The sequence below is a fragment of the Octopus sinensis genome, linkage group LG19, assembly GCF_006345805.1.
Source record: "Octopus sinensis linkage group LG19, ASM634580v1, whole genome shotgun sequence".
NCBI lineage: Eukaryota > Metazoa > Mollusca > Cephalopoda > Octopoda > Octopodidae > Octopus > Octopus sinensis.
In genome coordinates, this window is record NC_043015.1 from 14,195,577 (window position 1) to 14,208,013 (window position 12,437).

General features: G+C 34.2%; 1 protein-coding gene across 3 annotated transcripts in view; it reads left to right on the plus strand.

The window, feature by feature from the left end:
- LOC115222109 (protein shank) overlaps window positions 1–12,437 on the plus strand; it is a 151,059-nt gene that overhangs the window by 65,568 nt on the left and 73,054 nt on the right. For all 3 annotated transcript variants that reach the window (XM_029792232.2, XM_036511233.1, XM_029792233.2), the window contains exons 3-8: window positions 1,923–1,994; window positions 2,661–2,786; window positions 2,909–2,980; window positions 5,221–5,329; window positions 7,211–7,368; window positions 11,461–11,625. In XM_029792232.2, coding sequence (XP_029648092.1) covers window positions 1,923–1,994; window positions 2,661–2,786; window positions 2,909–2,980; window positions 5,221–5,329; window positions 7,211–7,368; window positions 11,461–11,625 — 702 coding nt within the window. The remainder of the gene's footprint in view (window positions 1–1,922; window positions 1,995–2,660; window positions 2,787–2,908; window positions 2,981–5,220; window positions 5,330–7,210; window positions 7,369–11,460; window positions 11,626–12,437) is intronic.

Consider the following 12,437-nt stretch of genomic DNA (forward strand, 5'->3'; position numbering starts at 1 on the left):
CAGAACATACTACCTGTGGCAAAATTACTGATGATAAAAGGCGAACCTTGGCCAAAAGTAGATGTTCCATGGTTGAGACTACACATCGATTTCACTGGTCCTTTAAACAGTTCATACTATTTAGTGGTAGTTGATAGTTTCTCTAAATGGCTAGAAATTTGTAAGTGTAAAAAAAACAACCTCCTCAACTGACAAATTTTTTACACAAGCTGTTTGCAAGATTTGGCATCCCAGAGGCAATAGCATCTGACAATGGAACACAATTTGTGTCTTTTGAATTTAAAAAGTTTTGTAAAACATTTGCAGCAGAATAAGTAACAACTGTGCCATACCATCCTAGATTTAACGGACAGGCAGAATGTTTTGTCAATACGTTCAAGAGACCCTAAAGAAAGTCGAATAAGGAAGTTATGGATAAGGTAGCTCTACAACAGTTCTTAAGAGTATACCATGACACCAAATCCAAATACACTAGCAGGTATGTCATCAGTGGAGCTGATGTTCGCGAGGAAAATAAAATCAGTCTTCGATAAATTGCTACCTCGCAAGAAAAGAAAAATTGCAAGGGACAATACAGCAAGATTTTTCAGAAATGGTGGGAAGGTATTTGTGAAGGAATATAAGAAATGAAAACAGGGTTGGGAAGATGGTGTAATTACCAAACATAGGAAAAAGGCTATTCTTGGTAAAAAGTGGAAAAGGTATACATAAGAGACACATGAACCTACAGAAAAAATGATTCATTGAGAGCAAACCCAAGAGAATGGAAGAACCAATGGAATGGTTACATGATACTTTTCAAGTACTAATGCCACTTACAAGTGACTGAACCCAGGAGAACAAGCATAAGAAAAAGAAAATGTACAAAGTTCCTGGAAGTGGATGTCAAATGGAAAAAATATTAAATGTATAACTAAGAAAAAATAAAACTAAAAAATTGGAGGTGGGGTGATATAAAAATTATTGCTAATAAAAGAAATAAAATGACACTCCCTAAGAAAACTTAAGGGATATTATGGGGATAATAGTAATAATGGTACACCCCTCCCATGTGACAAGTGATATATGCTAGTTGCTATAAATAAGGTGATGTTGGTCAGTATAGGAAGAGAGTATAAAGTAGACGTTCTTAGTCATGTCTTTACTGGTCTAACAACTATACTGCTATACCAAAGTGGGCGTTATCACAATCCGACTTAAAGGATTACAGCAATTAATTAAAGATATATTAAGGCATTTATCTGGTAGAAGCATTTGTATGCCCGACAAAATGGTTAGCAGCATTTGCTCTAGCTTTATGTTCTGAGTTCAAATTCCACCATGGTCAACTTTGCCTTTCATTCTTTCAGGGTCAATAAAATAAATATCAGCTGAGCACTGGGATCAATGTAATTGACTAGCTCCTTCCCCCAAAATTTTCAGACCTTGTGTCTATGATAGAAAGAATATTAATTAAAGCTATTTTTAGCTGAAGTTTCTTCTTCTATGCAAAAATTGTAATGGTAGACATCAACTAATTGCTCTTAGGTTTTCTTTTCTACTTGACAAATCTTATTTCTTTACTACCCACAAGGGGCTACACACAAAGAGGACAAACAAGGACAGACAAACGGATTGTCGATTATATTGACCCCAATGCGTAACTGGTACTTATTTAATCGACCCCGAAAGGATGAAAGACAAAGTCGACCTCGGCGGAATTTGAACTCAGTGGCAGACGAAATATCACTAAGCATTTCACCTGGCATGCTATCGTTTCTGCCAGCTCACCACCTTGAAAGATCTACTTGACAAATCTTGCCTTGAAATGTTTTGAAAATTTTTTCAAAAAATTCTTTTTCAGTTTTCTGAAATCATTTAATAAACTAGTGAATAGTAATTACATTTTCTTTCTTTTTCTCTCTTTTTTGTACTTATTTTAGAAATGCCTACAGTTCCAGTTGGGTGAATCTGTTTGGCATGCCAAACAGCAAATACTTGCCAGTTTTGGATCAGTAAGTAACATATTTTTGTGATGACATTATGAACACTGCTTCATGCTTTGAACATTGTTTAACATTAAATAGTTCGATTTATGAATGCTTATTCTTTTACTGGTTTCAGTCTTAAAATGTTTAATTAATAAATTCCTGGTTATATCATGCTGATGATTTCTGAAAAGAATAAATTAATGCTGTACATGATTACCACTGCCTAGAAATTTTGAGAACTTCATAATAAACGAACCAAAAAATATTAAATACACACACACACATGCACACACAAAATGTATGCATGTGTGATTGTATCCATCTAAGAATCCATAAATCAGGTGGGTGGGTGTGTTTAAGATAGGCTTCTGTAAATTTCTGTCTACCAATTTCTCTCACAAGGTGTCATACACCGGGACAAACCTGAAACTTGGTACTTACAAAATGAACATCATATTACACAACCCTGCATATTGCCTGCAATATTTAACTTTTAGTGAATTTTTCAATGTGCAAATGCCTGGGAAACCAAATTCATTTTGCAGTTTTTAATTTCTGATGGTAACCAACCATTTCACTGTACATTGTTCTTGAGAAAAGTATGAGTGTTACAGTATGAGTGTTACAGGCTCTTTAAGTCTCTGACTTTTTGTACCTATGTAATTAGTCAACATTTCTGTATTTTCCAAGGAACTCCGTGATGGCTACAATTATGGATTGTATTGTCCTCCCCAAAATGGTAAAGCTGGGAAATTTCTTGATGAAGAAAGATTACTCAGAGAATACCCTTTGTCAGGTCCTATTGGGTACCTGGAAGTAAGTTTGTACACTTTTCTTGTTTTATTTTGATTGTTCTTTTTCTAAAACCATTCATCTTAACATTGTAATCTTTGTTAAGATTTGGAGATTTATATTCATATTCTTTCTGGATTTTTCAGTTCAAATTTAAACGTCGTGTTTACAGAAGTATGGAACTCAACACAAGGAAACTAAAGCAAATACATAATAAAGTAAGCATAAAGCATTAAAGTAATTATTTATTCCTAATAAATTCACAGTTTAGAGACTTTCGTTTGCCAGTAGATGTTCTGAATCCTTCCCAATTTTAGCAAAACATTATGTACCTTTGACAATGACATTTCATTCAATTTTGGAGAATTATTCTATTCTCCATTCTTCAAGACAGGTGTTTTGTATTTGTTTTTAAACAGTACATAAAGTTTCCTCCTTAGCACTGAACCTCACTTTTGATGCATGTAATGATTCTCTCCTAGATATTCCATTCCTAGCTCTCCTTCTCTGTTCACAGCCTTAAGTATTTGCACCCTCAAATACTCTAACTAAATAGTTTGCCTTGATGGTATGGTATCCAGCTCAAAGAAAATAAACGTTCTTTAGTTGGTCCTTGTCATCAGAATACTCTTACCTCTCTCTAATATACCATCTCTTTCTGTTTTCTTCAACCATCCCAACTACAAGCTTTTCAGATCTTATGAGAATCCATGCTAACTACCTCACTTATCTTATAAACTAGAGATGGCTTCCTCTTGAAAGTTTTGATGAAAGCACAGTTGTGATTCTTGCCAGTCTCACAAAAGACTTCAAACATGTCTAATAAGAATCATTTGGCAAAGGTGCCTCACCATAAGTTCTATCAAACACTAACCGCTTGTGTAACCTTTTTGTATCTTATTAACACATATATTTCTATACTGAATATATTGATAGTCTACACTTCTCTTTGATCTTCTGCTTACATGCTTTATTCATACACATATTTTATCATCTCTTATTAGCCCTGCTAATAAGAGATGATAATGTTCTCCATTAAATGCATCCAACAATAGGGACTTGACAATTTAATTTTACTCTACAACATCAAAACGCAAACTTTATTCATCTCCAGGAAATAAACCATCAACATTGCATTTCTACTTGTGAATAATTCAAAACCGAAACTATTACATTTCATCAAAATGCCATTCTTCACAACTTCTGATACCTTGTTATGGCAATCACATCTTTTATAACATATCCCAAGTTACACACCAAGGACCAAGCTCTCTTTGCAGAACAAAGAAATATTTTAACCTTGAACAGCTTTTGACCTTTTACAATATATGAATATGCCTTACACCTGAATAATATCCACATTCTGAAACGGCAACCACCACATTTTCAATTATAATGCAACAAAACACTTTGAAGCAATCTTCCATTTACCTTCAAGTTCAAACATGCCCTATCATTTAGCATTTTTTTCTTTGTATTTATTTTATTGCCTCTGCATCCTCTTCTTCTGTTAATGAACTTGCTTTTGTTTATTTATCCCCATTTAATAGATTATCCAACCACTTCTTTTGCATCCCAATTCTTACATTCTATCTCAATATTTTCCTCATTTCTTCTCTAAAATTTGATACATGTGAAACTGACCAATTACTTGCTTTTCTTATTCAGCCACTCACCTGTTACAATATTTCTCTTCCATTAAGGCAGCAAGCTGGCAGAATTGTAAATACACTGAGCAAAATACTTAGTGGCATTTCATCCATTTTTATATTCTGAGTTCAAGTTCTGTTGAGGTTGACTTGCCTTTCATTCTTTAGGGGTTGATAAAATAAGTACCAGTTGAGCACTAGTGTCAATATAATCAACTTCCCCTTCCCCTCATAATTGCTGGCCTTGTGCCAAAATTTGAAATCAATATTTCTATCTTCCCATAGAATGCATAGAAATATTTTGACCCAAATCCCTCCCTACAAAAAAAAGTTAAAACGTTAATGTTTTCCTTAATTTTCTTAGACACCTTGACTGTGCACCACACTTTCATGCTGTGTATCAGGAAACGTATATATTTCATTTTTGTCGAGCATTTAACTTTGATATGGTTTCAGATCCTACCAAATAGAATCAAGCTCATAGTCTGATATTAATAAGGTTGATAGGTAATTTAGTGGGGACTAGTAAGAAAATGAAGAAGGTTGTAATTTTGTGAATCCATTCTATTTGTATTAACAGGTAAAAGTGAAGACATAAACCTGTTTAACCTATGGTGGTGACAAAACCTGAAGCTTGAGCCAATAAAAATTATTTTATGATTCATCAGATAAATTTAAATTATTGAAACTTAAATGTTGATTAAAAATAAATGGGAGTGAAAAATAACCCCATGAATACTAGATTTAGGATTATATTTTATTTACTGCTCTATAATATTTGCTGTTATTATTTTATGTTATTCTTCCAGGCTAATTTGAAACAATTTATAGATGCTGTTAAACATGGAAATAAAGAAAGAGTGGATAAATTTCTCACAAAAGGACTTGATCCAAATTATATTGATAGAGACAGTGGAGGTAAGAAATTTCAAATAAGTTACTACCTTAATTTAATTTAGAGTACAAAATTGTATTACTTTACAAATATTTTATTTACTAAACAATTAGATCCAATTCTGGGGATATTTTCAGAATGCTCTCTACTCCTTCTAGTCTGGTTGTGACAGAACAGTTTAATTCAGTCAATAGTTAGGCCTAGCTTGATTTACTAGTCTGCTATCAGACAGGTAAAATATTGAACCTGACCGAACTTCTATTTTTTTTTTTATTCTGTAACCCTTGTGTAATTCAACAAACCTGTGTAGTTTTCATTTCTAAAATGTTCAAGTTGACTGACCACTTACCATGTATACAAAATATACTGTTTCAGCGTGTGTAATCTTAGTGTTTTTAAAAGTATACTTAATGAGTATTTGACTATTTCCATATTTATCATTTTGTCATATTCATGTATTTTTTCTCTGTTCTCTAAGTTTTAGATTAAAAATATATTTGTCTTAAATAATTTAAGGACATCACTTGCCAAAAAAATCTAACAAACCCCTGAATAACAAATGATAAATTTTGATGTTGAAAAACTGGTTCCTTTCTATGACATTGCTATTAAATATCATCAAATACAGTTATAACCAGACATGACAGAACTAGCAGTTATAGAGCTTATTTTTAATCTATACCATCTTCAACAATCTCTGTTGACTACCTTCATACCTGACTAGTGTTGAAGAAGTATATTTGTTTTGTTTTGTTTTGTTTTTTTGTTTTGCTTTTTTTATTCCCTCATTTTCTGGAATCTTCACTAATTTCATTGCACATACAGGTACAGGCATGACCATATGGTTAAGAAGTTAGTTTCCCAACCACTTTGTTTTGAGTTCAGTCCCATTGCTGCAAGGTGGGAAAAAGCATCCAGTCAATTGTAGTAAATCTGCCTCAACAAATTTTCATCTAAAGAAGTGTTCTCAATTATTTTTAACCTCCTTTGAACTCCCATTTTACTTGCGTGGGACTTCACAGCCATTTGATGTTTAAAAAAATCCTGTCGTATTTTTATAATTAGATATTGTTAAGAATTGTATAAATAAAAATAGTTAAAATATTTTAAGTATTGAAGTATTATAACTAATTTATTGCAAATAAAATTTAATAACAAAATCTTGTATGGACCGCTATGGGGTCATATGAACCCCGGTTGAGGACCACTGACCGAAACCACACCAGCATGGAAAAAAAGAATGGACATGAAAATGATGATGGAGAGAGTATCAGAGGCAGATCCTACTTACTCTTCCATTATCATTTTATGTTCATTTTTTTTCTCCATGCTGGTATGGATTAGATGAAGTTTTGTTTAGCAGCATTGGTGATGATGATGACAGCCCAAATGCTGATGACAATCTATTTCTAATTTTATTGATTTAAACATTGTACCAAATACTAGCAGTGTTTTAGAGTTTATAGATTCATCATAGTTATTGAGAGAAGGCACATTGCTTAGTGGCTACGGTATTTGGCTGACGGTTGTAAGGTCATGAGTTTGAAACCCAGAGGCATGTTGTGTCCTTGACCACGACACTTTTTTTTTCTCATTGCTCCAGTCCAATTAACTGATAAAAATGAGTTGTACCAGTAATTCAAAGGGATCAGCCTTGTCACATTCTGTGTCATGCTGAATCTCCCTGAGAACTATGTTAAGCGTATGCACATCTGTGAAGTGCTCAGCCACTTACACGTTAATTTCACAAGCAAGCTGTTGGTTGATTGTATCAGCTGGAAAACTAGTTGTCATAATTGATGGAGAGCCTTGCCATAGTTACTGAGAACATTCCAATTGTTTTTGAATTCATGATTTAAATTCAACTTTGTTTTTCTTTTTTTTTTTCTTTTTTTTTTTTACAGAAACTCCTTTGACATTATCATGTACCCTTGGTTCAGATAAGTCTCGCAGTATGATTATTACTTTGGTCAGTGGAGGAGCTCATATGGATTTTCGCAATAGACATGGTTTCACACCTATGCATAAAAGTGCCATATGTTCTAACCGTGAATCAATAAAGGTTGGCATCTTTTCTTAATATACATGCAAATCTCAAGTGACAATTGTTTTTTCTTGTTTCATGCACCTAAAATAAAAACTATAAATTTTAGTGAAATATAAAAGCATGAGATTGTTCAGAATGATATGATAGATTACTTACTGATTTTATACGAGTGGGGTGCTGAAAAGTTCCTGGCTTTAAGGGTGCCACAAAAGGCCTGGTTGGTGGCTCAACCTTCTGGGTTCTTTTACAGGGCTTAGAAAAACTGAAGGACTGCTGCAAAAAGTGTGTGAATCTGTGAGGGGAATATATTGAATAAAATCATAATTAACTGATCTTCTATATTTTCTTTTACCCAAAGCCAGGAACTTTTCAGCACCCACTCACAGTGTTACTTTTGAAATTTGTTTTTAAATATGGAAAATGTTTCCAAATCTCTGAAAGATGTATAACCAATAACTTATAATAAACTGAAAATATAAAACCAGTATATTTTGTAAGCTGCATTTATACAAGGTTAAGTGAAAGCTAATAATACAGTAGTACATTTGAAATCATCTAGATTTCCAGATATGTGGATTTATGAATATAGATAATTCTAACATAACACTGAAAATTAGAGATGATGATGATTTGTAAATATGAATATCCAGCAACGAAATCATAAAAGTAAGCTATAAATTTCTGAGACACATACGTTCTGTCTGTCTGTGTGTGTGTCTTCTAAGATCTCGGGCATCCTCCATCCGATTGCGCTCAAATTTGATATGTAGATACCGACGGTATCAGGGCGTGTATAAGTCTTGAAAAAATTACAAAAATCAATTCCAGGTGAGAATGTGATCGATAAAGCCATGGGAACGTGCATTTGTACGTACAATAAAATCGTTTTTCTTTAGAACAGAAAAAAAGTCTATCTTTATTTCTTCTTTTGCTGGTTTCTCAAATTTAGGTTAAATCAGTGTTTCTTAAAGGGGAGGCCTATGGGACGGTTGGACAAGTTGTTTTGAGAAAATTTGGTTTAAACATTTGACAACTCAGCACTGTCCATTGGATGGAGGGGGGCGCGTTTTGCTTGTATATATATATATATACATATATATATAACATATCTGTAATATTTATCAGAAGGCTTGTAGTATGCATTGGTAACCTAAGCAACAAATCCTATGGTTTTATTTGATATTGCTCATCATATATTGGGCCATACCAACCATTAAAACATTTAATTTAATGAACCACATGTGTAGTATCCAGTAAACCATATACTACACTAAGCAAATCATAGAAATTTGATTGAAAGTGTGAGTGAATGAGAAATAGAAACAAACTATTTCAAATCAACTGAGTTGAACCTAAAGAATGCCACAAAATGTTATTAAAAAGTTGGGTTTACATAAACATGCTATTATTCATGTCAGAAAGGGTCACATGTCACTGGAGTTCCCAAGGGTACCCAGTCCTGGTTTATAGTGATATATCTATCTCTTCTTATATATATATATTTACTTGTTTCAGTCATTTGTCTGCATCCATGCTATGGCTCTGCCTTGAAGGGTTTTAATCGAACAAATCAACCCTTGAATTGTTTTTATTGTAAGCTTGGTACATATTTTATCAGTCTCTTTTGCCGAACTGCTAAGTCATGGATATGTAAGCACACCAACACTGCTTGTCAAGCAGTGGTGAGGGACAAACACACACACACACACATATTTATACAATGGGCTTCTTTCAATTTCCATCTACCAAATCCACTCACAAGACTTTGGTCAACCCAAGGCTAAGTAGAAGACACTTGCCCAAGGTACCATGCAGCAGGAATAACCTGAAACTATATTGTTGCAATTATGTTAAAATGTCGTATGTCCAAATTTAGCCAAATGCATTTTTTTTTTTCAATATCTAATTTTGTTGCAAAAGCTGATTCTGTTGGTCAAACTATCGTATCTCCGGCTGCTTCAGATTGAAAAAGTGCAATAAATTAGTTATAAAATACTTTAACAATATTTTTTAATACAATTCTTAATAATTATAAAAATGCAATGGGATTTTTTAAAACATTGAATGGCTATGGGGATCCACCCAAGTACGGTAAGAATCAAAGGGGTCCATAGGCAAAAAGTGATTGAAAGCCATTGCTTTGAAATGATTTGAGTGAATTATCAGAATAACTAGTAAATCATTTCATGATTGACTGTCATACATCAAAGACAAAAAGATAGAAAAGAAAAGAATCAAAACAAACATTTTTGTGAATAAGTATAACAGGTATTCAAAATGATTGTAAATTTGCTGCACAGATGTATAAAAGTGTGAATGTGAGAGCTTAATATTCATCAATATAGCTTTATGTTCTTGAGGTGTTAATAATAGAAAAGTGAAGCCAACCCCATAAGTCATATTTTCATTAGCTTTGAACTTGCTTTGTATATATCTACAGAAAAAACACTTGGTTAAAAAATGTAAAATGAAATAAAATCTAAATTCAAAAGTGAATTCAAGAGTAATACATATTGTATTACTTTTATACATCTGTGCAGCAAAAAGGCGCAGGAGTGGCTGTGTGGTAAGTAGCTTGCTTACCAACCACATGGTTCCGGGTTCAGTCCCACTGCGTGGCACCTTGGGCAAGTGTCTTCTACTATAGCCTCGGGCCGACCAAAGCCTTGTGAGTGGATTTGGTAGACAGAAACTGAAAGAAGCCCGTCGTATATATATGTATATATATATATATGTGCGTGTGTGTTTGTGTGTCTGTGTTTGTCCCCCTAGCATTGTTTGACAACTGATGCTGATGTGTTTACGTCCCCGTCACTTAGCGGTTCGGCAAAAGAGACCGATAGAATAAGTACTGGGCTTACAAAGAATAAGTCCCGGGGTCGAGTTGCTCGATTAAAGGTGGTGCTCCAGCATGGCCGCAGTCAAATGACTGAAACAAGTAAAAGAGAAAAAAAGAGAGAGAGAGCTATCTCTGGAAACTGCCTTATATTGAATCAGCTATGCGTTACAGAAATAGTTTGTAACCTATTTAGAATTAAATAAGAAGGACCCTTAAAACTCAGTGTGCGTTAGGTTTACAGTCATTAATTATTTTATAAGAGTGTAGATAATTTGAGTTGATAAGGTTTTGGACAACCAGCCAAGAGTCGGATAATTTATATTTATTGGTATCAGCATGGAATAGTGTCTATGGCCAAGACACTCAGTTTTTAAATAATTCAATCTATCTAGATGGATATGAATACAACTGGAGCCACTGACTGCAGTAAACAGTAGGAGCATTGTAAAACTGATGAGTGGTTTGTTAATTTGCAATGCAGAACCATCTCCAGTGTTCACCCATTTATGTCAGTTTGTCTTGCCAATGGATCCAGTCAATAGTTTATATTGAAACATTCACAATATTTGATGCAAGATTTTCCTAAGTTCAAATTATTAAATCATATTGAAAAAAAGTCCCACGCATGTATATACATATGCAGGAGTGGCTGTGTGGTAAGTAGCTTGCTTACTAACCACATGGTTCCGGGTTCAGTCCCACTGCATGGCACCTTGGGCAAGTGTCTTTTACTATAGTCTCAGGCCGACCAAAGCCTTGTGAGTGGATTTGGTAGACGGAAACTGAAAGAAGCCTGTCGTATATATGTACATATATATATGTATGTGTCTGTGTTTGTCCCCACCCCCCAACATCACTTGACAACTGATGCTAATGTGTTTACGTCCTCATAACTTAGCAGTTCGGCAAAAGAGACCGATAGAATAAGTATTAGGCTCACAAAGAATAAGTCCTTGGGTCGATTTGCTCAACTAAAGGCAGGACTCCAGCATGGCTGCAGTCAAATGACTGAAACAAGTAAAAGAGTAAGACATATGTATGATATATGTGTCTCCACTGCCACAGGTTCAACCATAAACCTGTCAGAGAGCTAATGGCAAAAATGATCAAGTATCAAATAATAGATTGCTTTCTTTGGACATAGACCTTACTTTTATTAACCCTTTTGCTTTTTTTTTCAAGCTATTTATTTAACTAAACCAAGTAAGAAAGATATTTTCAACACAGCCTACATATTATTTTATTGAGATCATACTTCTATTACACAGACGCTGTTGGATTTGGGAGCTTCTCCCAACTATAAAGACTTGAGATATTTAACACCATTGTACTATGTTGTCAGCAAAGACGATCCTGTTTGTGCAGAGCTGCTTTTGAATGAAAGGGCTATAATTGGAACCACAGATGAACAAGGATGGTTTGAGATTCACCAGGTAAATATAGAGTCATGCTAAACAGAATAAAACCTACTTTGCAATTTACACACCTACCTTAAACTATATTTTAAACCAATTACATTTCTTTGAAATCATCTTAAATACACCTAAGTGTCAAATCCAATTCTTTGATTCTGTGACTTGTATGTTCTTTGAATTTTATGGTATTTGTTTATGAGGCTCCTAAATTTATTTCTCACATCCAGTTACATCACACTACTACAGTTATTCAGTTGTCTCTTTTATAATTAATATCAAATATTTGTTATTTATAGAAGTTTCTTATTCAACATCTCCATAAAGTCGACAACGTAGAGACAAACATTTTAAGCTGTATATTTTGATGTACAGTTGGTTACTGCTATTCTGATTTACTTTTGATGTCTTGGGTGTGAGAAAACCTACTCAGCTGGGTTTGCAGGTGGTAAAATGGCTTCTAGATAAGGATTAACACTGAATATGGATCACACATAGATTTCCCTTTGGGAAAACATAGCACCCAACAGCCACCCTGACTAAAGATACAGAAGCCATGGGAAGCAGCATGGGAGATGTGCAGATTAGACAAAAGAACCAATGGTGATGCAGACAAATTGCTGGACAGAGGAACCAGACCACCACATTTCTGAAGTGTGTTGCATGTCTGTACCAGTGCAGTCTTTTCACTTGAATACTGCATCTGATTCCTCTTGTACCAAGCCTTTCTCTCAGTCCATTTTTCTCTCATCCTTCATGCACACAAACATCCATTGGCATATGCTCACTTTATTTCTTTCAAGCCTTCATACATCCCCTACATTCAATACCCA